Below are 26,354 nucleotides of genomic sequence, written 5' to 3'. Positions count from 1 at the left end.
TTGGGGCTGGAGGAGCTTTAAGGTCCCTTCCACCCAAACCAAGCTGGGATTCCACGATCCCTCCCCTATGAAAGGCTTTGGAATGTGACCGCGTTTCCCTCCCTGCAGGGCTTTGCTGAGTGTCCCCCGCGGCAGCCCCAGCTCAGAGCAGCTCGACCAGGACGTTCTTTACCAAGTAAAACTTTTATTAAATAAATTTAAGATCTTTGTTTTTGACCAGAGTTAAGGAATTTGACACTGACGAAGCTTTAGCGCAACATCGTCCAGTCCCACCAGTAACTGCGAGGGAAGAAACGCTCTTTGAAAGCCACTTGGCCCGGGATGGCCCAAAAAAGTCCTTTTTATTCCTCACTTTTGCACTTGTTGGTCCTTTTTTTTCTTTTTTTTTGTGTGTGTGTGTGTATTTTTTTTCTTTTTTTGTTTTTTTCCTTTTTTTTTCTTTTTTTCTTTTGTTCAAAATTAGATTCAGTTTAAACCTCAGGAAATTCCTTGTAGCAGAAATAAAGTCCATTGTACAAATCACGTCCGGAATAGATGTTAAGTATAAAAATGGTATTTACAATCAGTAAACATGGACTAGAGGAACAGGAGCCTCGCACGGCCCCACTCAGCTCTCGAGGGAGAGGTGAAGGTCCAAACAGTGCCACAAACACAAGGGCAGCTGGAAGGGGATGACTCGAGGGTCTCTGATGTCCCCATAGCGCACTTCAGCATCAAGCATCGCCCCTTCTTCCCCCCCCCCCCCAGCCCACCCCCTGAACGCAGACACACGCACACACACACACACACACACACACACACAGAGGAATGTTCTCAGTACCTTATCAAACTAGAATAGTGAAGCTAATCATTCCCAAGGTTGGGATTGTTGGTTTTTCTTTCCTTAGTTTGGTCGAAACAGAACGAGAGTGGTTGAAGTTGGTCCAGGGTTGGGCCTTGTCCATTGTGACACCCCCTTTCCCCAGGGGGGTGCTCAGTCCAGCTCCAAGCTGTTGGTCTGTGCCGGAGTGTCCGTGGATGTCGCTGTTTCTATGGAAGCGAACATGGGATCTGTCCCTGGAGGGAGAAACCAGGATGGGAACAGCAAGAGGAGAGGCCTCTGGCTAAATCCACACGGAGAAACTGTCCTGGGGTGCCTGGAATGGGAACTGTCCCGGTTCCATCCGCACGGGGAGGCAGCGGGTGGGATCCTGTCCCTGCCTCCTCTTGCCTTGCTCAAGAGAGCCACGAGCACGTCGTGCAGAGGCAGCGCAGTTCCTGCAGGACAAGGGCCTGTGTTCCTGTGCTCGCAGCCTCCCCCAGGAGCATCGGGAAAGGCTTTGGCACCAAATCCCAGGAGCTTTGTCTGCAGCAGCCCTTGGAAAGGTCAGAGCTCTTGAGATCCTCTAACCAGGCTGGTGCTAAGGTCGGTGGATGAGCGACTCAAGCCGAGCAGCGGTGCCCTAATCCCCGAGGTATGTAGTTCTCTTCCTCCTTGCTTCTTGCTACAGCCGAGCAGAGACATTCCCGCTCCATGTCCATCCAAACAGCCTCCCAAAGGAGGAGCAGCGCTGGCGGAGGAGACCCCCGCAAAGGCAAGCCCTGAACTTCCAATCCCTCGTGCAAGGAGTCAGTCTCTGAATGGAAAAGTTTGGTCCTGTGAGCCACTTTCATCAAAAATAGAGGCTGTATATATATATATTTCTATTTCTCTGGGAAAGGGGCCGGGAGACGGGGCAGGAGGGATGAGGGACACGCTTGGTCCATGTTCTCCAGGCCCACCCCGAGAGGAAAAGCTTCGTGTCCCCCTGGGGGCTGCCAGGTTTCTGGTCCCTTTGCTCTGCACCACGGGAGCAGCAAATGTGCGAGTCCGTCGTGGCAAGAATCTTCCTGCTGGGCAGACTTTGAGCCTTCTCTTTAATGGCAAAGGTTTGGGGAGGAGGACGGGGAGGTGGGAGCAGAGGAGGGAAAGGGGCTGGTGGCAAAAGAGTTGAGAAAGTTACTGGCCTCTCTGTAAAGCAACCTGAAGCAGAAATTCTTCCTCTGGACTTTTCCCTTCACCTGAAGAGAAAGGGAAAGAGGGAACGGGGACATTAGGAGGACACCGAGGCAAAAGCTCAGCCTTAACCATGGAGTGAGGTGACCCCAAGCAGAGGGGCCCAGGAGGGAGCAGCTCCGCTCTGGAGCAGCCTTTGCTGGCCCCCGTAGGGTCTCGCCTTCCCTTTGCCTGCCTGGGATCCTTCTGGATCCTTCTGGATCCCAGGATCCTCCCTTCTTACCCTGGAAAGCATCTTCTGCAGCCTCAGGGCACGTGTACAACGAAACAAAACCATTGGGGTTTCTAAACCTTTTTGGGGAAGATCAGTGCTTTTGGGAGCGGTCAGAGAGGAGACCAAAGCATCGCTAGGACCACAGACACCTCCATCTGGACCCATCCTGCTCCCAGCCAGCCTTGATGGCCTCGACCAGCCCCACCTGCAGCTTCTGGGTTGCCACATTCAGCTCTATGGGGAGCAGCAGGACCTCGCTGCCCCCAGCACTGGGTTGCTGCTACACCACGAGGGTGCTTTACACAGCGTTACCTGTGCTGCAGAAGTGCCTCCTGCGTGCTCGCTGCCGTCAGTAGGGATGGGTGGCATCCTTGGGTCGTTTTAACTGGACCTTCAAGCGTTTCATGCCAATCTGGAAGCCATTCATGGCCTGGATCGCAGTCTGGGCACTGGATGGGTTGTCAAAGCTGACAAAGCCTGCGGGACAGGACAGAGGTGGGGACAGTGACAGCATTGCTGGTGCCATGAGGGTCCTCCTCGTCCTCGGTGGCGTCAGCACTCACCAAAACACTTGCTCTGGTTGGTGGCACGATCCATGAACACCTTGGAGGAGATGATGTTGCCAAAGGGCAGGAACATCTGCATCAGCTCATTGTCTCCAAACTCCTGAGGGAGATGGTAGATGAAGAGGTTGCAGCCTTCAGGACCTGCAGGTATGGGGGGGGGGCAACAGGGAGGGACAAAACAGAGACCCCCCCCCATAGGGAAAGACTCAACTCGGAGCACAGCACTGGAGGAGAACCCCAGAACTGCCTCTCCCAGCCCTGCCCACAGCGATGAAGTCCAAGCTGGGTGTTCTGATGCTCTCCAACCCCTTGGTGCTCGGCAGCATCCAGCTCAGGAAGGTTTCGTATCACAAGCATCCTCTGAGCCCTTCCCTTGACAGAGACAGGGCTGGTTCCATGACCCAGCTCCAGGATCAGAGTGGATAAAGCTTAGTGCTGGGTCTGTGGTTTGTGCTACACAAGCCCCCCCCACCCCTGCCACCATGGACACACGTTCCCACCCCGAGCCTCACTCACCCTCTCGCTGCTGCTGCTGCAGGACGGGAGGTGGCTGAGGGATGCTCTGGGCAATGGGGGTGACGGTGGTGGTCGGGTACACGGCTGGAGACACAACAAACCCTTCACCTGAGGACCTGCTCCAGCAGGCGAGGGCCTGAGGGGGGCAAGGGAGGCCGGTACCTGCATACTGCTGGACTCCTGTGAAGGCTGGGTGCAGGGTCTCTGCTACCGAAGGGTTCTGGGCTGCAGAGAACACAGAAACACAGAACCATGGAATGGTTTGGGTTGAAGGGACCTTAAAGCTCCTCCAGCTCCAACCCCTGCCACGGGCAGGGACCCCTTCCACTGGAGCAGCTTGCTCCAAGCCCCTGTGTCCAACCTGGCCTTGAACACTGCCAGGGATGGGGCAGCCACAGCTTCTCTGGGCACCCTGTGCCAGCACCTCAGCACCCTCCCAGGGAAGAGCTTCTGCCTAAGAGCTCATCTCAGTCTCCGCTTTGGCAGGTTCAAGCCATTCCCCTTGGCCTGTCCCTACAGGCCCTTGTCCCAAGCCCCTCTCCAGGTTTCCTGCAGCCCCTTCAGGCACTGGAGCTGCTCTCAGGTCTCCCCTTCAGGAGCCTTCTCTCCCCCAGGCTGCCCCAGCCCAGCTCTCCCAGCCCGGCTCTGTTACTGATGTACCTGAGTACGGCACGAGGCCGTTGGTGTAAACCGTTTCCAACGCCGGATGCCCATTTGGGAATGGCACCACTCCAGTGAATCCATTGGAAATGGGGGCCACCAGCCCGGGCATGGCTGCTGTTCCCAGGAGCGGCGGTGAATGGAGCCCTGCAGAGCAAGAGGACATCCCATGAGAGATGAGGTCCCTCCTTCCATGAAGCCAACATCCCTTCTAGGTGGAGGTGACACACGCATGGAGCCATCCCAGGCAGCACTGGTGAGGAGCGGGGATCATCCTGGCTGCTGGCACAGCTTGGGGATGGGATGGTTCTAACCCAGGTTTTGAGTGCTACAGCCCTGGACAACCCAACAAGCATCCCCTGCTGCTGTTCCTGCTGGGGTGGTGGTGGGGAGATGAGGGTGAACAACAGGAACCCAGCAGCTCCTTCTTCACTCTATCAAAGGGAGAGGTACAGCAGCAGCGCACAAGGATGCTGCACGCGCTGGGGCCAAGGGGCTGCTGGACCAGAGCGGCCTCATCCAACCCGAGGGACGTGGGGGGCTTGGGACCCCCGTGCTGAGCACCCTCACCTGATGCGGGTGCGATGGGGGCCGCAGGGAGCCCGTTGAGGCTGACGGCGCCGATCTGCTGGATGTGGCACGGTGAGAAGGCGACGCCGGGGCCCAGGTAACTGCCGTGAGAGGTGGAGAGGACCGTGGTCTGCTGCTGCATGAGCTGCAAGGCAGGGGCAGGCAGTGAGAGCCCTGCCCAGAGCCACCAGCACCCTGGGCTCCGTGTGGGGACACCCATGGCGCTCATCCCCATCCCACGAGCCACGGTTGTGCCACTGGAGCGGTCCCTGCCTGCGGGGTGGCAGCTCCAGAACAGCGCAGAGGGAAGGGAGGAGGAAAGAGCCTGCAGGAGGAGGAAGAACGTCCCTGTGGTCCTATTGGGCCAGGGGTGGATGCTCAGAGGGGTGGCAACAGAGCCTGAGGGAGCTGCAGAGGTGAGAAGAGCCCGAAGCCTCCCCACGTTGACTCCAACCCCATCCCAGTGCCCCGCAGCACACGTGGACCCCACTGCAGCACCCGCATCCCCGCGGCTGGAGCCCGAGGTGCTCGTGGTCACCCGAACCTTTGGTTCCCTCGCTGCGGAAGCCGAACACTGCGGGAGGAGAGGGGCTTCTCCGACAGCAAAGGGCATTAACCCTGTGGTGTTCAGGGCAGGGACAGGGAGCTCAGGAAGGGGAATGGTCCCTCTGGAGGAGGCAGGAACCAGGCTCCTATTCCCTAAAGGAATCTTGATTTCCTTTCCCATCAGCAAGGCGCGTGTGGTGCCAGGAGCAGGACCTGCTCCAAATGGGCATCCTGAGACTGTTCTCATTGCTTCCACGAAACGCCCATCATGGACCACAAACCAGAAGGGGAAGGGGGTGAACCAAGTGTGGGTTGGGGTTAGGACTCATTGGTTTGTGAAAGACAAGGAACCCTGGAGCATTGCAAGCACTTGGGAAACTCCTCCGCCTGCTTTTCCTTCCAAACTCCATCAGCTCCTGTTTGCCCCTTGAATCCCTGACTTGAAGAGCTCCAAAGAGCTTCAGACCCCCCTCAAGTTTGGGATTGCTTCCGGTTTGAAAGGAAAATGCAGTGAAGATAAATGGAAAGCATCCGACTGGAAACCAACCAACCCAAGCCCAACTTCTTCCCAGGCCTGGCACCGGGGCTGCTTTGCCTTGGTGAGGCCCCAAATCCCATGGGAACAGGGAGAGGAAGTTGTTGGTGTGTTGTGAAGGAAGCAGGCAGGATTTCTCATCCGGAAGAGAGCAAAGACTGGGATAACACAGGAGAAGGAGCAATGAGGTGTGAGGTTTGTGCCTCAGAAAGGAGGAGAGAACCAGAACTAGTGGAAAGGAAAAGGAAAAGGAGGAGAACCCAGTGGCAGACTGGGTCTGGGGTCGAGGGGAAAGCCAAGATGAAGCCACAGAGCAGGAAAGGCAGTGGAGGATCAGGGACAAAGCAACACATCTACAGACACAGGTGAGGAGGAGGAAGATGCAGAGAAGCAGGAGCAGAGCCTGATGGGCTTCTTGGCAGCAGCAGGAGCCTCTGAAGACCTAAAGACCAAGCATCGCTGCTCTCCTTCCTTCCACAGCCTGGACCACACTCAAGGTACCTTCTGCCATCAGAGCATCACTGCTTGGTCCATTCCTGCCTCCTTCCCCACGTGCCAGGACAGCAGCACCTCTCACAGCGGATCCCCCCATGCTTGTTTGTGCATTACAGGGCTGGTGGAAACCAAAGGCCCACGCTGGTGCCTGGTCAGGAAGGGCTCTCCCCTCTAACCCCTTCTGCCGGGAGCCTGGTGTAGCTGTTCTCACCTTCACTACCCAAGGAGAGCCAAGTGCTCTGCGTTGGGCAAGGTTTGGTTCCCCATGGAACCAATGGAGCATCAGGCACGTGTTGCTCTTTGCTCCTCCATGCTCTCCACACACTATGATGGCACTGGGGGATGCTTCGAGAGGAAACAGCCAACAACTGAGAAACGATTCCTTCTCTGCCATGGAGGTGGGAGGGGGACACACTGAAGGTGAAGGAGGTGTCCGTGTGGATGGGAGGAACAGCTCCGTTTGCTTTCCCTGGAACACTGCTTTCAGGAAGAGCATCTCCTGTTTACCAGGAGCATCCCTCGTGCTTTGAGCGATGCCTGAGCCTCCTCCCATGGGCTTGATCCTTGATAGCAGAGACCTCAAAGTGTCACTCACCAGAAGATGCTCCCCCACAGCAGAGCAGGGGCTTGGGGGGTTTGGGACCTCCCTCAACCATCCATGGCAACTGCTCCTGATGTGAGGCACGAGGCCCAAAGCAGAGCCTTGCCAGAGGAGACCAGGCTGCTACAAGCCCCCTGACCCCCCTCCAGCATCCTGCATCCCCCCCCCAGTGACACCAGCAAGAGGAAAACCCCATGGACAGCAGAGAAACAAAGAGCAGGAGGTGGGCGCAGGGCTCCGGGACCAAAGGGACACACGCACACGGGTGCCATAGGAGAGGAAGAGCTCCCGGGTCGGCTCCCGGATGACTCCAGCATCACCGGGAACCAGGGCTCCGGGCATCCTCAGGGCTCCCTCTTAGCCTGCCCCAAGCTCAGCCAGGTCCCAGCTCTCTCCTGTCCGGATGCCTCAAGGCTGATTCCCGAAGCCGGGAAGCTGGGAAGCTCCCCATGCAGTGCTCCGAGCCCCGTGGGTGGCGCTGCCCATCCCCGCATCCCCCGCGGGATACTCACAGCCTGCGCATAGGCGCTGTATGGGCTGAACGGCAAGGTGAGAGATGGAGTGAATATCCCCAGCTGCCCCACCATTTGCTGCATACGGCGCAGGGTCCTCTCCTTATCTGTGTCAGCAAACTTCACCACTAGACTGGAGGAGGCTCCCTAGGCACAGAGAGAGGAGACAGAGACAGGAGCCAGGGGGACAGGAGGGCAGGGACAGGCAAGAGGCAGCCGCCCGGACGGGGCAGGACAGGCAGCAGAGAGGAGTGGGAAGAGGAGCAGAAGAGCAAACACTGGTGTGGAAGTGCTCAGGAGCTGCCTGGGATCCACCCTTCCCCTCTCCCACCCTGCCCCTCGCTCCGTGGGCACACGCTAGCACAGGGCACCCATGGGCGCCGCTGGGGCAGGCGCGAGCATCGTGCGAGGCACGGGCAGCATCTTCCCACCGCGGGCCTGGCGGTGGCCCCTGCTGCAGCTCCATCCTGCCTGCAAGGTCCAGGTTAGAGCCTGAGAGAGGGAGCAGGTCCCATTGCAGCCATGGTGCAGCCTCCACACCCCCCCCCCATAGAAGGTGCCTACAGAGAAGGGCTCAGACACCAGGGTCCTGGCCCACACTGCTCCCTGCTCGCTCCAGGTCACCATCTCCGAGGCCAATTCACATCCTGGTTCTTGGCTCTCTGCTGTTCCAGCCTTTACCAGGACACAGACCCAGAGCCCAGCCTAGCACAGGCTGGGTTGCAAAGGTGAGAGCATGGATGTGCACCCACCCCTCCCAACCACACGAGCTGTGGGGAGAAGCTGTGGCAGGTTTGGGCAGTGGAGCCCTGCACCAGGGTGGTGGGAAGAGGAGTGGGAAGAGATGGAGGGGAGCCTTGCTTATACTCACGGGCATGGTCTGGCTGCCGTGGAGCGCGTGGATCGCGGCCTGAGCCTCGGTGTGCGAGGAGAACTTGACGAAAGCACAGCCTGGAGAGGGACACGAAGAGCACGGCGAGGTCGCAGTGATGGAGATGCTGCCATCTGGACCCTCTGCCCCAGCGTGCAAGGGGAAATCCCCCCCCAAGAGGGCAGGGAACAAAGAGGATGGCTCATCCCAAGTCCTCTCTCTCCTGGAAGGGTCTCAATGATGCGCACTCTATGGATGGTGCCACCACCTCCGCCCTTGGTTACCTCTTCTCCCCATTCCCTATGCCCTCCTCAGTGGGGGTACAGAAACCGCAGCCCCAGAGCGAGCCCAGAGGCTCCCAGTGCCCCTGCCCCTCCGCATCCCATCCTGCCCCATCCATCCTTACAGCTCCCTGTGCAGGGCTGGGATACGGGCTCCCGGGAAGATGGGGAGGGGGAATCGGGGTCCCCGTGGAAAGGAGGCACCGGTGACGTGCGGATGGGAGCGAGGACACAGCACGTGGGGGGGGGGGGTTCGCACCTTTGCTGTTCCCATCGGGTCCGCGCAGCACCGTACATTCATCAATGACCCCAAAGGGTTCAAAGAGCCGGAGCACATCGTCCTCGGACTGCTGCTTGTTCAACATGCCCACAAAGAGCTTCCTGTCCCCTAGGGGCAAACACAGAGACATCAACCTTCTATGAGGCTTCCAGTCCAAAGCAGGAGGATCCAGGCTCGTCTGCCATGGGAATGGGTGGCTCTTGGCTCCCAGAGGTGAGTGTGAAGGGTCCTCCCGAGCTCCTCACACTGCGAAGGTTCCTGAGGCTTCCCCCCAAAGGAAAACCAAAGGTGATGGATTTCCTTCCATTCATCCTTTCCTTTGGATGATCCAAGGGGAATGGTGATAAAAACTGCCTGGGCCTTATCGAACAACATGTGAAGACCCAAGAAGACCTTAGGAAATGCATCAGACCAAGCCAGGACTCCTGCTTCCTTGTCCTTCTCCCCAAGATCACCACTTCCACAGCCACAACCTAACCGAGCATCTCACCTTCCCACCCCAGTCTAACCAGTACATCCATTCCCAGCTGCCTGGGACAAATCCTGGTGTCCCACGTCCCAGTTTGCCTCCTCACAGGACCAGCCAGATGCAGGGCAGTTGGGTAAGGGCCAACCAACAGCTCCGTGGTCCCCACTGCCCCTCTCCACGGCCTGGAAGGCCCAACACATCCAGGACTCGGAGCTCTGGGTTCCTCCATCAGAAGGGAGAAGTGAGGACCCGGGTCCTGTTGGGATGGCCAAGGGTGGAGCTGGGAAGCTTGGTCTGTGGTGCTCCATGCCCAGCACACAGCAAAGCTTGGGGTACCAGCCCCTTTGAGAGCATCCCAGTGTTAAACCCCAGCTACAGAGACACCCCCCCCCTCCAAAACACGTGTGGGGTGACCCCCAGGAGCCATCGCGTCGGGGCAGGAGCAGTGACAGAGGATTCCTCATTGCCCGTGACAGCAGCGAAGGGGGCTGCTTCCAAGGAACGCGATGCGATGTGACGCACGTCAGGGAGCATCGCCGGGAAGCTGCTGTGGGAGAGTGCAGTGACCTGGAAAACAACAGGTCTCGGAGCTGCGGCGGGGAGGGAGGGCAGCGCTGCGCATCCACACCGCTGCCAAAGCCCCTTCCTGCATCCTTCCCTGCCTCAGAGGATGCATCCCAAGCGGGGATGCTGCTGGTCCCGTGCGTGCCCCGCGGTGCCACGCTGAGCCAGAGCCAGGCGCTGCCTCCAGGCCCTTGGGGAGCAGGAGGGAAGAGCAGGACAATGCGGTCCAACACCCCCCCCCCCCCATCCTTGCCCCATGCAGATGCTGCAGGAGCTGCCCTACATCCCTGCTCCCCCCCGCCCCGGAGCAGCTCTCGTGGGGCACCACGTGTTGGTGCCACGCACGTTCCCCTCTGTCCCCCGCAGAGAGAGGGTCCCCAGGGCCACATCTGAAGCTCTTGCCCAGTCTCCTGGTTTCTAGCACTGGAAGTGGCTCGAATCCATGGCCTCGTGTGTCTTTTAAAGGCCAAATCGAATCCCAGCCTGGGTTGGGTTGGAAGGGACCTTAAAGCTCCTCCAGTGCCACGGGCAGGGACCCCTTCCACTGGAGCAGCTTGCTCCAAGCCCCTGTGTCCAACCTGCCCTTGAACACTGCCAGGGATGGAGCAGCCACAGCTTCTCTGGGCACCCTGTGCCAGCGCCTCAGCACCCTCCCAGGGAAGAGCTTCTGCCTAAGAGCTCATCTCAGTCTCCCCTCGGGCAGGTTCAAGCCATTCCCCTTGGCCTGGCCCTGCATCCCTTTTCCCAAGCCCTTCTCCAGGTTTCCTGCAGCCCCTTTGGCAGAGGCTCACACAACCACAAGTACCCACATTCCTATCCAATATTACAGCTCGTATTCCTGCCAGCGCAATAACTGGGAATGACAACAAACTGCTTGGAAGGAAGCCCCCTAACATTTAAAGCCAAAGCTCTCCAAAGCTGCCCAGGATGTGCTGCCCCACGGGCCGAGCCATCCCCATCAGTTCTCCCCAGTGAACTCCTTTTGGAGGCATGGAGAGGCAGACGCAGGGGTGGAGAGGAAAGGAACGCGTTGGTAAGACAAGGGAAAGCAGCAGAATGAGCTCATCCACCTGGAAGGGCTGGAGCTGCAACCTGTCTCCAAGGGAGGAGGCGTCTGAGCTGCTGTGAGCTCCCCACTGCATTAACAGAGATGCTCCTGCTCCCAAACTTCCAGCTCTGGACCACCTGGCACCCACTGCTTTAACCACGCTGGTCCCCGCAGCCCGATGGCACCTTCACCTCGGGACTCAGCATCCTTCCCCTTCACACACCATTTCCCCATCGCAGCCCGACTTCTGCAGCATCACTTGGGCCTCTGCAGTGCCACGGGGCTGAGGCTGAGCAGAGACGGAGGCAGCAGCGGGGCAGTTGCCAAGCTGGAGGATCCCCATCATAAACCTATCCCTAAACCAATGCCTGCCCCCAAAGGCAAGGCCAGGACCCGAGCACAAGGGAGGACCAAGGAGAGATGACAACTACCTCCACGGCTCTCGCTGTCGGCCGGTTTCACCTGGATGGGACGCGCCATCTGCGAGGAGAGAGAAAAGCAGAGGGTTAGAGCCTGGCCCTCGTGCCCCTTCCCATCACCGGGCACGGGAGGGAGGCACCAGGAGGGACCAGGTGGATTTCAGGCTTCCCAGGTGGAAACTGCTTCCTGCTTTTCCCTGCTCAGCTGCTTTGCCTGGAGATGCCACCAGGAATAAAGCTCGGCCACAGCAAGAGGCAAAGGAATGCTCCAGGGAAGCAGCTCCTGGGCAGGAGCTGGAGCCTGTGAGGGTGGCCAAAGGTGAGACTATGCCTGGAAGCTCTTCCTGCTCCCGGGCTCCAGCAGTTTGGAAGCTGGTGGTGTCCCCGTGTCCCAGCATCAGCCCTGATGTGAACTGGGAGGAGAGGGCTTGGTTATGGAGCCTTGAGGGGCATCTGCCCTCCTCCTTCCTCCCTGCTCCTGAGCCTTGAGCAATAGCTTTGTGTCTGCCTGGGATGCAAAACCAGGATTAAGCTAAACAGATGGGGAAAGAGATGGAGGCATGGAGCCGGCTCTTGGCTTCTAGGAGCAGCAAATCCATAGGGAAGGAGGGAGGGATGCTGCGGAGCCCAGAGCATCCTCCCCTCCGTGAGCAGGCGCCCACCCGGGGGTGCTGAGGGCTTGGGGCAAGGAGAGGGGAAGGATGGGGGAAGCGGGGGGGGGGGGCTGGTACCTGGGGCCATGTCCCGGTCCCCTCCCCCAGCAGGGCTGTCATCCCGCTCCCAGCACCTCGGATAAAGGAGGGGTTGCCATGGAAACGGTTATTCACCACATGGAACCTGACATTTGTGGTTGCCACGGCAACCAGCTCTTGGGGGCATTCCCTGCGCTCTGCACAAAAGAGACATTTCGATATGATCTCTGGGGGGGTGTCCCCCCCCCTTCCCCATCTGTCCGTCCCCTTCCCTGCCCCACAGCCTGCCTATGGGGCACAGAGCCAGGGCTGTCCCCCCCACCCCCCCCCCCAACCTGCACATGTGGGGCAGGGCACCCCACGGGGCATCCATAGCCTGTACCTGGGAGAGCACCCCATCGAGCACCCACAGCCTGTGCATGATTCTGCCTCATCCAGGAACCAAAAGGTACCCAAGGCCTTTGAGAAGGTCCTGGGCACTCAGGCTCTGCAGGTTGGGGCTGGTCCTCTTGTGGCCAGTTCAAACCCCAGCTCTAGGTGTGCCAAGCACATCAACCCAACTGCTGCCTGGCTCCTTTGGATGCCATTCCTGGCTGGGAATGACGCTGGGTTGGTGCCAGTCTCAGCATTCAGGTGTCCTGCTGCACCTTTCCATTGACATCTCAGTGTACCCAGAACCATCATCCACCCATCCATCCCTCCACCCATCCATCCATCCATCCATCCATCCATCCATCCATCCATCCATCCATCCATCCATCCATCCATCCATCCATCCATCCATCCATCCATCCATCCATCCATCCATCCCTCCACCCATCCATCCCTCCACCCATCCATCCATCCATCCATCCATCCAGCCAGCCATCCATCCATCCAGCCAGCCAGCCAGCCAGCCAGCCAGCCAGCCATCCATCCACCCATCCATCCATCCAGCCAGCCACCCATCCATCCATCCAACCATTCATCCACCCACTCACCCATCCATCCATGCGTCCACCCATCCATTCACCTATTCATCCATCCATCCATCCCTCCACCCATCCATCCACCATCTATCCACGCATCCATCCACCCACTCCCCCATCCATCCACGCATCCATCCATCCATCCACCTATTCATCCACCCACCCATCCATGCATCCATCCACCCATCCACGCATCCATCCACCCACTCGTCTATCCACATGTCCATCCCATCCATCCACCTATTCATCCACCCACCCATCCATGCATCCATCCCTCCATCCACCTATTCATCCACCCACCCATCCATGCATCCATCCACCCATCCACGCATCCATCCACCCATCCATGCATCCATCCCTCCATCCACCTATTCATCCACCCACCCATCCATCTGTCTATTCATCCATCCATCCCTCCATCCACCCATCCATTCATCTGTTCATCCCTCCATCCATCCCTCCACCCATCCCTGAGCCAGGAAAGCTGCAACATTCCCACCCAGCACCATCCTGGCCCAGCTCCTCCTGGGCTCACCCCATCCCATCCCATCCCATCCCATCCCATCCCATCCCATCCCATCCCATCCCATCCCATCCCATCCCATTATAAAGGAGACAAGGATAACCAGGAGTGCTGCTCCAGGAGGAAGGGGGGCGTGTGGTGAGGAAGGTCCTGCGGGAACCTGTGGCAGCAGCACCTGAAGTGCAGAGTCCAAACACAATTCCATGGCTGCACACACGCAATTCCATGGCTGCACACACACAATTCCATGGCTGCACACACGCAATTCCATGGCTGCACACACGCAATTCCATGGCTGCACACACGCAATTCCATGGCTGCACACATGCAATTCCTGCTGCACACACGCAATTCCATGGCTGCACACACGCAATTCCATGGCTGCACACACGCAATTCCATGGCTGCACACGCGCAATTCCATGGCTGCACACATGCAATTCCCGCTACACACACGCAATTCCCGCTGCACACACGCAATTCCATGGCTGCACACACACAATTCCATGGCTGCACACACACAATTCCCGCTGCACACACGCAATTCCTGCTGCACACACGCAATTCCATGGCTGCAAACACGCAACTCCTGCTGCACACACGCAATTCCATGGCTGCAAACACGCAACTCCTGCTGCACACACGCAATTCCTGCTGCACACACACAATTCCATGGCTGCACACACGCAATTCCCGCTGCACACACGCAATTCCTGCTGCACACACGCAATTCCATGGCTGCACACATGCAATTCCTGCTGCACACACGCAATTCCATGGCTGCACACACGCAATTCCCGCTGCACACACGCAATTCCCGCTGCACACACGCAATTCCATGGCTGCACACACGCAATTCCCGCTGCACACACGCAATTCCCGCTGCACACACGCAATTCCATGGCTGCACACACGCAATTCCCGCTGCACACACGCAATTCCCGCTGCACACACGCAATTCCATGGCTGCACACACGCAATTCCCGCTGCACACACGCAATTCCATGGCTGCACACACGCAATTCCCGCTGCACACACGCAATTCCCACTGCACACACGCAATTCCATGGCTGCACACACGCAATTCCCGCCGCACACACGCAATTCCCGCTGCACACACGCAATTCCCGCTGCACTAGTTCCTATGGCAACCGTTAAGAGTCCGAGCAGTGCAAAACCTCCTCAGTAATGACGTGCCCATGGGAAAATCCATTGGGAACAGGCCCGATCCTGCTGCCACCAGGAGCACCCCCGGAGCTGCCTCTGCTCTGGGCTGAACATCCAATGTTATGGCTGATTTTGGAGCAACCATTTCGCTCTGGGGCACTTCCAGCCTGGAAAAGGGCTGGAATGATGGTGGGATCTCCTTGGAGATAGTTATAACTCCACTGGAGAAGGTCCTCGGTGATCTGCTGTAGCCCTGCTTTGAGCAGAGAGCCCAGAGGCCTCTTCCAACATCAACTGTTGTGGGATCTGTGTCCACATCCCACCCCAACCTGCAGGATGGACTCGGGAATCACTTCTCCAGCCTGCCCAAGGGTTCAAAGCACAGAGGCCACCTCAAACCTGAACAACTGGAGCCAGCTTCCTCCCTACCCAAACATTCCAGCCCACTCCTCAGCACGTCTCCCAGCTTTGCCAGCTGCAGCATCCTCACGGGAAGATGGGAACATCCTTCCCATCTTCATGGGAAGAAGCTAGCAGGAATAGTGGTCCAGGTTGGCTTCACAGCAGCTACAACAGAGAAGGGAGGGGGGGAATGAGATGCTTTGACCAACCACTCCCAGTTACCCACATTCCCCTGGATGTGGATCCTGGTGGATGGCCCAGGCTGACCCCTTCCTCCTGCCCATGGGAATATCCCTGCCCAAGCTCTGCATCAATCCCTGTGCCATCAACACGAGCGCTGCAGCATCTCAAGCCCTGGTGCATTCCCAGCGCCTCTCTCCACTCGAACGCTGCTGCTCTCTGTACTTTTCCATCCCCATGGCCCTGCGTTCCCAAACCATCGCTGCATCCATGAGTTCTCCCCTTGATGGAGCTGCTTTTAGTCGTGTCCCCCCCCCATCACTGCCCATATCCTCCGTGGGGATCAGTACCAATTCCTGCCACTCTCCTGCCCACCTTTCAGCCAGCCCCTTTTGTTCGGCACAGAAACAAACCTGGAGCTGCACCTTGCCAGCAGAACGGCTCCTTTCAGCCTCCACCCCCTCCCCTTCCACTTCCTCCCTCTGCTCTCCTTCCCCTTCTTCTCCAGGAGCAATTTGATGTCATCTGCAACTGTCTGGCTGCAAACGAGAAGCGCCACAAAGCAAGAGCTGGGGAAGCTGCTCCCTCCGCTTCCACTCGGCGCGGGGCTGCGGCGTGGGGTGTGCTCCCTGCGGGCCATTAATAACCCCATTAATAACCCCATTAATAACCCCACTGCTTCCCTTTGGAAGGCACCAAAGGGAAGGCACAATCAGGAATCAAAGGCTCATGGAGCTCCCATATCCTCGCAGCCAAGGAGGAGTGCGCCAGGGAAGCACTGCACTGGCTGGAGGAGGAAGCCAAAGGGCTTCATTCCCTCTCTGCTTCCCAGCTCCAAAGGTTTTCCCTCTGCTGGGCAGCCTCTCCCTGTGTCTCTCCCCAGGCCACAAAGGATGCCGGGTTCTACCCTGCTCTTCCATCCCTGTTGAGTCTTTGCAGCCCAAACGCAGTCAGATTTAATGGTACGGCTCCCCAGGGAGCACCAGGAAACAGCACCCAGGCAGGAAGTGCTGGGAAGGGCAGGGATGAGGGGGCCAGGCTGGGATCAGCCCCTCTGGGAGCTCCCTGGGGATGGACTTTGTGCAAAGGAAGCTCCGTCCCTCCTTGCCCTCTGTGGGCACAGGCTCACCCAGTGACAGACCTGGAGGGGCTCTCAAAGTCCTGCTCCCAGCCTAAGGACCCATTGGAAACCCCACCAGAGCATCTCCATGGCTCTGCCCTTACCAAATCCCAAGTCTACACTAAGAAACCCATCTGCTTGTGGTCAGGTTCATGAACTGTTGGCACCAACCACTGCAGGGAGACCAAAGGAAGGTTCCTGTGGCATCTGAGGGTGCTCTGCACCATCACCAAGCTCCCTTCCATGCCTGATGCGTGGGCATGCATTCAGATGAGTTTGTCTCACCCTACACTGATGCCTTCAACTTTCTTCCTGCTACTGCTGGGTGCAATAAGGAGATGGTGAAGAGGTTCAAATGAACCCAAAGTCAACCACAGCCCATGTGCTGTGTGGTCCAGCACACCCTGTGCTCTGTCCTGCACTAGGGTCCTCGTGATGCTTCTGGTGAGAGGCTTTGCCACAGAGCTCAGCAGGAGATGATCAGGATGTGAACAGAGAGGAAATTCCATGGCTCTGTTCCCCAAACCAGTTACCTGGATCACAGCATGCTCCCTTGGGACCAGTGGGGTCGAGGGATGGGTGATACTACACAGTCACAAGCAAACTGGGCTAGGAAAACAGGGCTTCAAGCTACACCAGGTCACCCAGCCCGTGTCCAAGCACAGGCGCATCAGGAAGCAGATCTGTTCCCCTCTGGGCAGCATCCCACCTCCTGGCTCATGGAAGGACTTCCCAAAGGGAAACCAGACGTGATGCAGTGCTCCATTGCCAGCCTGGAAACAGCTCCAAATGCAGCTCATCTGCAGCTTCACCCCAGAGCTTAATTACACCCCATTGCCCATGAGCTGCCTCCAAACCAACAGGTTGGGAAGCACTGGGGTAGCACAGGCTCCTCACTGTTCCCAAGCAGCTTCTTACACCTCCCTTGCCATGAAGAGCCTTTAGATCACCACATCACAGACAAAACTGCTGCTTTAACTCCTATCCCTGCTGCACCCTGTGAGCGAGAGCATCAACAGTGAAGAACACAACCAATTCCTGCCCAAACCTGAGCTTTGAACCCACCAAACCTCACACGGACAACACGGAGTCCCTCTGCATCCCCTGCATGGAGACTTGTCCATCTCCAGCTCTTGCTGTCCAACCTGCCCTGGCCACACATCTACTCCATGGCTTTAGCCTGAAAACCCTCACACAAAATGACCTCAAACAGCACTTGAGCACCTGATTATCTTCACTCCCCCTTTGCTGCCCTGGGATAACCCAGAGCACCAAAGATCCCATTGAGTTAGGGGCATTTGCCAGCCCTCCCATGCAAACAGAGGCCCAGGAGCACAGGGAAACACGAGGGGGAAAGGATGCTTGCGTGTGGCGAGGGGAGGGGAGCTCTCCAGACCTGTGTGGGTTAAAGAGGGAATGTTATGGGTAAGAATTCCCAACCCCTCTCCGGAGAGCCGGGTTTACATTAATTATCCTCTTGCCTTGAGCACATGGGGCCTCCTGTGAGCTTCTGTCTATAAGTACCAGCTCGGCCGCCTCCTCACCTCCACATAAATGCTTCCAAGGAGCTGGATCAACCCCCTCAGCCCTGAGGAACTTGCCCAGGCCAAGCTCTCCCATCACATCACCATGGGAAGAGCAGCGATCCCGAGCACTTCCCTGGAGGAGGGACCCGTTCCACAGTGCCTCCAATCCCTGGCACGCTCTGCTCCCAGCACCAGCCATAGGGTGAGCAGGATGCAGGAGCTTGCTCAGCAGTCTTGGTCTAACCTATATAAAGCCATTGCTCTTCCAAACAATGAGATGTGCCAAGGCATAGAGTCATGGAATGGGTTGGGTTGGAAGGGACCTTAAAGCTCCTCCAGCCCCAACCCCTGCCACGGGCAGGGACCCCTTCCACTGGAGCAGCTTGCTCCAAGCCCCTGCGTCCAACCTGCCCTTGAACACTGCCAGGGATGGGGCAGCCACAGCTCCTCTGGGCACCCTGGGCACAAGGAAGAGCTTCTCCCTTACATCCAACCCGCATCTCTCCCGTTTAAACGTGCTTTGATTCCTTCTGAGAAGCTCACCCAGCTCAGCCCCAGCACCAGAGTCACAGCACAGAAACCCAGGAGGCTTGGCTGGAGTTACCATGGGGCAGGCTTGGCGAGGTGGAGCCCAGAGCAGCAGCTCTGGGAGGCTCTGGCTCCCGCATCCCTGTTCTAAGCCCCAAACCTGTGCAAGCAGGAGCATCCATCTGAGGCACTTCCCTGCCCCAACTCTCCCAATGCTCCCCCCCCTCCCTGCCCATGGCACGGGGGTGCAATCCCCTGGGACTTACCCCTGGCAAAGTCTTCTGCTCGTGCAGCGCTGTCTGGGCTTTGATGGCAGAGTCTCTGGCGCAGTAGGTGAGGAAGGCGCAGCCTGTGGTGGGGACAGCAAGGGTGAGGTTAGGGAGGTGCAGATGCACATCAACACAACGCTCTGGTGATGACCGAAGCACCCGGAGAGGGGCTTGGGACAAGGGATGCAGGGCCAGGCCAAGGGGAATGGCTTGAACCTGCCCGAGGGGAGACTGAGATGAGCTCTTAGGCAGAAGCTCTTCCCTGGGAGGGTGCTGAGGCGCTGGCACAGGGTGCCCAGAGAAGCTGTGGCTGCCCCATCCCTGGCAGTGTTCAAGGGCAGGTTGGACACAGGGGCTTGGAGCAAGCTGCTCCAGTGGAAGGGGTCCCTGCCCGTGGCAGGGGTTGGAGCTGGAGGAGCTTTAAGGTCCCTTCTAACCCAAGCCATTCCATGGTTCTGTAACTGCAGGTGCTGCCCTGCTCCAGCAGAACTCCAGCCCCACGTTCCTGCTCAGGTACAGAGAAGTCAGGACACCCCTTTGTGCTTTGGTACCAGGGGGGTGACGAAGGGGAGGTGACTCCAGGGACAAAGAAACAACCTGAGGCCCCATCCAAGGCCTGTAAAAGTCATGGAGAAAGGTCCCAGGGAACCAATGAGGTTGGAAAGGGGTGAGGAACGACGGGAGAGTGAAACACAGCCACCATTGCCTGTGGGAGAAACAGCCCAACCCACAGGGACCAGAGGAGATGCCATGACCAGAATGATTACTGATACCAAAGGCACGAAAGGGAACGAGGAAAAGCACCTGGGATTTCAGGCTGCTATGAAAGCTCCATGATCCACACTCATGGCATCATGGAAAGCTACAGGAAGAGAGAGGCTTCAGTGCCACACATCCACCCCTACAGCGTGCACAGACACAAATAGACATACACATGACAAGGGAAATCCAGGGACCAGCAACGCATGGCGCATCCTGGAAGGAGCAGGATGCAAAGCCCATGGGAAAGGCCAGATCCTGAGACCTGCCTCAGCACCTCAGCCTAGCGCTGGAGCCCATGGGAAGGGGGAGGCATCGCAGCCCCTCCAGGAGGAGAAGGGATCGTCTTCGGGTGCTCCGATGCTAAAAGTAATGAGACAAAACTGAGCAAAGGCACAATTTGGCTGGTGATCAAGAAACATTTCCTAGCAGAGAGAGATTTATTGGAGTGTGGAATGATCTCCCCAGGGACGTGCCTGGAGCTCCATCACTTGAGCTCCTTCGGATGAGGATGGGCAAAGCCCCCCTCCCGCATCCCCCTCCTTCCGCAGTGGCATTTCACATCCCACGCAGAGCAGGACACGTCCCTTCAGCTTGTCACTGAGCATCCATCGCTGCCTCTCTCAAGCCAAACTCTTCAGCTGCTCCTCAGGACGCAGCCAGAGAAGCCCCGGGTTTGCCACAGCCTCCCCTTTGGCCCCTGCCTTCACCCACGTGCCTTCACCCACGAGCCTACGGAGGCTCAAGGAAAGCCGCGTTTTCCCAGCTCTAGGAAGCGTTTCCATGCCGAGATGGGACTCTGCTCACCACGGCGTCCACGGGCTCTTCAGGGTCCTAAAGCTTTGAGCCTGAGGCAGGTACCGAGGGATGCACTCAAGGATGAGGAGATGCCCACAGAGGTGCAAAGGGACCCATCGCTCTCCCTGCTGTATTTCCTGCTTCAGTTAACAGCAAGCTCAGGGGGACAGGGTCATGTCCTTTGGGGCATCTCCAGCACGCCAACTGCTGAGACATGGGATGTGGGGTTAAAGGGTGCTCAGGGTTCCCAGCACCCATCAGGCCCACACAGAAAGGAGGGATGATGACAGCGCCCAGAGCACCGTCTCTGTGCCACTCTGATTCTGACTCCTGTGCCATCCCCATCCTGACTCCTGTGCCATCCCCATCCTGACTCCTGTGCCATCCCCATCCTGACTCCTGTGCCATCCCCATCCTGACTCCTGTGCCAACCCCATCCTGACTCCTGTGCCAACCCCATCCTGACTCCTGTGCCATCCCCATCCTGACTCCTGTGCCATCCCCATCCTGACTCCTGTGCCATCCCCATCCTGACTCCTGTGCCATCCCCATCCTGACTCCTGTGCCATTCTCATCCTGACTCCTGTGCCAACCCCATCCTGACTCCTGTGCCATCCCCATCCTGACTCCTGTGCCATCCCCATCCTGACTCCTGGGCCAACCCCATCCTGACTCCTGTGCCATCCCCATCCTGACTCCTGTGCCATCCCCATCCTGACTCCTGTGCCATTCTCATACCATTCTGTTAAGATGAGGTGTTAAATGTGACCATGACTTAGTGCCAGCATCATTCTGCCAAGGATCCCAAAAGAACCTCTATGTCTGCACAGCACTGGGTGACATCACCCTGCTCCCACTGGCTCCAGGAGGGCTTCCAGCTGCCTGTAAGCAGAACTCAGCCTAGCTCCACATAGAAGAGACTGCAGTTATATACATATATATATATGTGTATATATATCCTGTACCTTATCCTCTCTACAAATCACACATTAACTCCGGGATTTACAGCCCCTTCAGCTCCTAAACGTTACTCCAGACATCAGCAGCCTTGAGGAAGCAGGAGAAGCACGGAGGCAGCCAGGAGCTTATCTACAAGCCTGAGCCAAAACCCATCAGAGGGGCTGGCGCTGCCTCCTTGTCCTCTGGAGAAGCCACCCCTGTGTCCCCGTGCGGATGCTCCTCCACAGGAGATGCTGCTCCTCTCCCTGCCGTTCAGTTTAGCACCTCAAGAGCCCAGCCTCTCCCCACCTTCCCTACCATGGAAACCCAGGAGAGCGCCGCTGACGCCTGCGGAGGAGCTGCCTTCAAACCCAATCTGGAACAGAGAGGCCAAAAATTTCCACTGGATCCTCCCTGCTCGGCCTCCTGCGACCCGCTCCGAGCGCGCCTCTTCCAACGCCTCCCCGTCCCTCCCATGAAGCTATCAGCTGTAAGACAAACACTGCCATTAACATGCAAATGGAGCGGTGATTAACAGCGAGAGAGAAACCGCCTCATGAATAATATGGGGAGGCTGGAACAGGACCAAGCACCAGCAGTCAGGGTGCTGAGACAGGAGCCGTCAGGCTCCAACAGCCCCGTTTCGTAACGGTGCTCGTGGCTGAATCCATCCATCCCTCCCTCAGCATCGCTCTGAGATGGGCTCTGCCTGCCCACCGCAGGCCCCTGCTATCCCCCCCCGAGGGGCAGAGGCAGATGCTCAGCTCCACACGGAGCTGCGTGGAGCCGCTGGGCTGTACCAGCAAGCGCTGCCTCCTCACCCGACTGCTTCTCCCTGCTCAGGGAAAGCAAAGGCAAAGGCAGATGGAAGCTGCATGTGAGCTGTCAATTGGATTTCGCTGCAGCTCAGGGAACACGGGGACAGAGAAGGGAATCTGCCCCGGGAAGATCATGGCTCCGGCGTGGCGCAGGAGGGAGCGCAGGGATCCTGATGTGCCCAATCCTTTACACTGCTCCGGGCTGCCATGGGTGCTGGGGGCAGCTCTGAGGATGCTGACGGGAGCTCCTCACAAGGTTGGCCTTGCACAGAGCCTAAAGCAACGCAGGCGGCACTGGGAGATGGGAGGGGAAGGCTGGGGACAGGCTTGGCTGGACCATGGGGCTATCCCTATAATCCATCCTCATGGAGGAATGGCTTCTTTGGAGGGGAATAGTGCTTATTCCCAAAGCAGATGGAGGGTCTACACGTAAGAAAGTGAAAGGAATCCCTTTCACTGGGTCCAAAACAAGGCAGGGAGGGGCAGAGGGAACCGCACAGGAGCCACCAGAAGAACCCCCACATCTCAACAGGCTTTTGTGGGCAAGGGCAGAGCAGCACCAGCCCCTGCCCGACCCCTGCACCCGCTCCAAAGCATCACCACCAAAGGGAGAGCTTCGTTTTCCTGCAGGAATCCTGCATTTAGCATCCAGCTGATGTCACCTCGGTGTGGCTAACACCAGGGCTTGCCTCCTCTCATTCCCATAGCTAAGAGGCAGGTCCCTGCCTGGAACCTGACCTCGGACCACACGCTCTAATGTGTCAACTGCAATGAAATGTGCAATCACCTCTTGCCTCCAGCCCATCTCCTCCTGGATGGGATTGGAACCACGGAGATGGTGGCAGGTTTGGATGCAGCCCCCCCCCCGCCAGCACATGGCAGTTTGGTTCCCAAGTGCCAACCAGACACAATTCCCACATGAAACCCAAGCCCAGGCTTCAAGGAGGGGTTTTCCTTTGGTGCTGGCGCTGGATTTGGCCTTTTGCTTGCAACCAAACTTAGTTTTGGGTTGTCCCCTTTGCTCTCCATCGGGGACCGGCCCAAGTGGCCACGGCACCCCCGGCTCTTCCTCCCTGCCCTCTGCACCTGCATCCAGAGGCACCAGCACTGATGGAACTCACGTTCCCTCCAGTGTGCACCAGCACAGGAGTCCATCGGGAATAGGCTCAGGGTACAGAGGCCCAGGCTGGGGCTGACAGGAGGCTCCTGCGGGCTCGGCCTGTGTGTGCCATGGAGCAGGGATCACTGTGCCATGGAGCTGGGATCGCTGTGCCATGGAGCAGGGATCGCTGAGCCATGGAGCAGGGATCGCTGTGCCATGGAGCAGGGATCGCTGAGCCATGGAGCAGGGATTGCTGTGCCATGGAGCAGGGATCACCATGCCATGGAGCAGGGATCGCTGAGCCATGGAGCAGGGATCGCTGTGCCATGGAGCAGGGATCACCATGCCATGGAGCAGGGATCGCTGAGCCATGGAGCAGGGATCTCTGTGCCATGGAGCGGGGATCGCTGTTCCATGGAGCAGGGATCATTCTGCCATGGAGCAGGGATAATTCTGCCATGGAGCAGGGATTGCTGTGCCATGGAGCAGGCATCACTGTGATATGGAGCAGGGATCGCTATGCTATGGAGCAGGGGCTGCTGTGCCATGGAGCGGGGATCTCTGTGCCATGGAGCGGGGATCTCTGTGCCATGGAGCGGGGATCTCTGTGCCATGGAGCGGGGATCTCTGTGCCATGGAGCGGGGATCTCTGTGCCATGGAGCTGGGGTCACTGAGCCATGGAGCAGGGATCATTCTGCCATGGAGCAGGGATCGTTCTGCCATGGAGCAGGGATCATTCTGCCATGGATAAGGGATTGCCATGCCATGGAGCAGGGATGGAGCGGGGGCTGTTGTACCATGGAGCAGAGATCTCTGTGCCATGGAGCAGGGATCACTGTGCCGTGGAGCAGGGATTGCTGTGCCATGGAGCTGGGATGGAGCAGGGGCTGCTATGCCATGGAGCAGGGATCACTGTGCCATAGAGCAGGGATCGCTGTGCCATGAATAAGGGATTGCCATGCCATGGAGCAGGGATGGAGTGGTGGCTGTTGTGTCATGGAGCAGGGATCACCGTGCCATGGAGTAGGGCTGGGATCCCTCTCTGAGCTCGCACAGCAAACAGGCTTCAGGAATTCCCAGTCATGGCTGGGGCCGTGAGGATCACAAGATCCCAAGCACCTGCTCTGATGGGCTCGAGCAGCTCCGCAGAAGGGTGCTGATATCCCAAAACACAACAACCCATGGAATGGTTTGGGTCGAAGGGACCTTAAAGCTCCTCCAGCTCCAACCCCTGCCACGGGCAGGGACCCCTTCCACTGGAGCAGCTTGCTCCAAGCCCCTGTGTCCAACCTGGCCTTGCCCCTGACAGCTTCCCTCCCAGCCAACCGAGCCTCCCCAAACTTCCCAGCATCACCAAACCATTCCCATCACAGAAAGGCCCCTCCCGCATCCCGACCTCGGACCGAGGTGTCCCGTTGTCGTCGTCGTCGTCGTCCCCCCCCCCTACCCCCCGCAACGCCACCGGCCACCGCAGCCCCACACCGACACCCTTTGTTAGCAGCATCGGGAGCGCAGCGCGGCGGAGGGCGGCTGCATCCCCCCCCAAACACCGATGTCACGGCCCCGGGTGCCCGCGGGGAGGATGCGGATGCGGGGCAGGGGATGCATGGCGGAGGGGGGGGGGGGGGGGGGGGGGTGTGCCGCCGGTACCCATCGCCCTTTGTGCTTGCCGCGGGGCCGGGCTCACCCTTGTGCATGCCGGTGTAGCGGTCCTTGAGCACGGTGAGCTCGTAGATCTTGCCGAACTGCTCGAAGAGCGGCTTCAGGTCCTTCTCCTCCAGGTTGCGCGGGATCTGCCCCACGAAGAGCTTGATGGCATCCAGGTCCTTCATGCTGTCGGGCTGCGGGGGGGGCTCCGCGCCGCCGCTGCTGCTCATGGGGGAGGCTCGGAGCGGCGGCGGCGGCGGCGGCTGCGGCGCTGGGAGCGGCGGCGGCGGCTGCCTCCTCGCCTCGCCCCCGGTGAGTCTGGCCATGCCCCGGCGGCGGGCGGGAGGGGGGGGGGGCAAAGCAGCGGCTGGGAACGGCCCCGCCGCCAGCGCCGCCGCCGCCGCGCCACAAAGACGCGCACTGCGGCGCCCCCTGGCGGACAGCGGGGAGCTGAGGCGGGGCACCCCAAAATGGAGCGGGGGGGGGGGGGGGACACGGGGACACACATGGGGTACAGAGAGCTTGGGAAGGGGGGGGTCTGGATGCTGGGGGTTGAGAGGGGAAAAGGGGGGGTTGTAGGGGTGATGGTGCCCCCGGGGCTGCTCATTGCGAGGGGATGAGGAGGGTCCTTTAAGGAGGAGCTCGCTGGTGCGGTGCTAACAAAGGGCACGGGGTGCCCGGTATCACGTCCCCGGGGTTTGCTCCCTTCTCCTCCGGCTGAGGAACGGGTTGGTTAAATCGGAGCTCTGAGCCGAGGTTGGGACACGGAGGTGATGCAGCAGCCCCGCTCCCTCGGCCCCACAGCTCTTTGTTCGAGGCCCGGCTCCCCACGGCTCGCCAGAGCCGGGTCCCCATCACACAGCAGCAGATGGGCAGGAGCCGGTTGCGGCCCCACGCTGCAGCAGCCATTATTGCTGCCGGCTCCTCCCGGAGGACAAGGACCGCTCCTGCCGTCCCCGCCGGGCTGGCAGCTCCGCCTCCGCTCTGCACCGGGGCGATGCTGAGGACCCCAGCGGGCATCTCCTGTGCCGCAGGCACGGGGCTGCCGTCATCCTGGCCCTGAGGATGGGGGGAAGACGGGGGGAAGATGGGGGGATGATGGGTTCCCACCCGGAGCCAGGAGGATGTGTGCATGGTGTGCAGCCACCGCCATGGCAGAGCCGAAGGAGCTCTTTGCACAGCCTCAGGCCGAGCTCCTTCGGCTCTGCCATCGCTGTGGGGCAGGCACAACGCGGCCTCTTTTCCCCTTGCTTGGGCTCTCTGCTTCTGCCACCTCGCTCTGCTCTTGCCCTGGATGCTACAGGCAGATGGAGGCCCCCACAGCAGCCCACATGTACCAGTACTACCCAGATGTGTTAGGCTTGCTTCTACCCCTGCAATGGGAGGAACTGCAGCAGGTTTCGGTGCTGATGCGTGCAAGGAAGATCAGGGAAAAGGGGTTGGGGGAGCAGAGGGATCCTGATCCCAGGGAGAAATGAGAAGAACAGAGAGCACTGCTCATGTATGAACAGTTACCAGGCTCAAGTCATGCCCAGAGTGAGGGATCCCCCTGCAGAAGCAGAGGAACACGCTGGTCCTCGGTAGGGAAGCACTGTGCATCCCTTCCTCTCTTGTGCTCTGGAGAGATTTCAGCCCTTCTCCAGGCTCCCGCTCTGTATCCTTCTTCCTCCATTGTCCCCATCTGCACGTGGAGCTGCTGGAACACTCAGGTCCAGCCTGGCCTTGAACGCTTCC

The 26,354-nt window shown here is 58.8% G+C and overlaps 1 protein-coding gene across 2 annotated transcripts; it reads right to left on the bottom strand.

Moving 5' to 3' along the window:
• Positions 1–1,550: 1,550 nt before the first annotated feature.
• Positions 1,551–24,946, bottom strand: CELF5 (CUGBP Elav-like family member 5). 2 transcript variants are annotated; one of them, XM_057424536.1, is made up of 13 exons: positions 24,661–24,946; positions 18,554–18,636; positions 11,192–11,243; positions 8,662–8,790; positions 8,122–8,201; positions 7,251–7,397; positions 4,562–4,706; positions 3,992–4,138; positions 3,494–3,556; positions 3,332–3,415; positions 2,813–2,956; positions 2,562–2,726; positions 1,551–2,040 (listed from the first exon to the last, which is right to left on the bottom strand). In XM_057424536.1, exons 1-12 carry the CDS (start codon positions 24,944–24,946, stop codon positions 2,599–2,601), a joined length of 1,488 nt encoding a protein of 495 aa, XP_057280519.1. In that variant the 3' UTR covers positions 1,551–2,040; positions 2,562–2,598. The 2 variants fall into 2 exon arrangements, with proteins under 2 accessions (XP_057280519.1, XP_057280520.1); XM_057424537.1 differs by having other exon boundaries at positions 11,195–11,243; positions 24,661–24,889.
• Between the last annotated feature and the right edge of the window lie 1,408 nt (positions 24,947–26,354).

This window comes from Pezoporus wallicus, unplaced genomic scaffold, assembly GCF_028554395.1.
Source record: "Pezoporus wallicus isolate ANWC-B61680 ecotype Strahan unplaced genomic scaffold, APGP_CSIRO_Pwel_v1 contig_8376, whole genome shotgun sequence".
Lineage (NCBI taxonomy): Eukaryota > Metazoa > Chordata > Aves > Psittaciformes > Psittacidae > Pezoporus > Pezoporus wallicus.
This window is presented reverse-complemented; position numbering and strand designations above follow the sequence as displayed.

Coding starts and splice junctions, on each gene's coding strand:
- CELF5 (XM_057424536.1), bottom strand. CDS start 24,946: ATGGCCAGACTCACCGGGGGCGAGGCGAGGAGGCAGCCGCCGCCGCCG. Junction 11,244..18,553: donor AGCAGAAGACTTTGCCAGGG/GTAAGTCCCAGG, acceptor CTCTCCTCGCAG/ATGGCGCGTCCCATCCAGGT. Junction 3,557..3,991: donor CGGCCTCGTGCCGTACTCAG/GTACATCAGTAA, acceptor TGTTCTCTGCAG/CCCAGAACCCTTCGGTAGCA.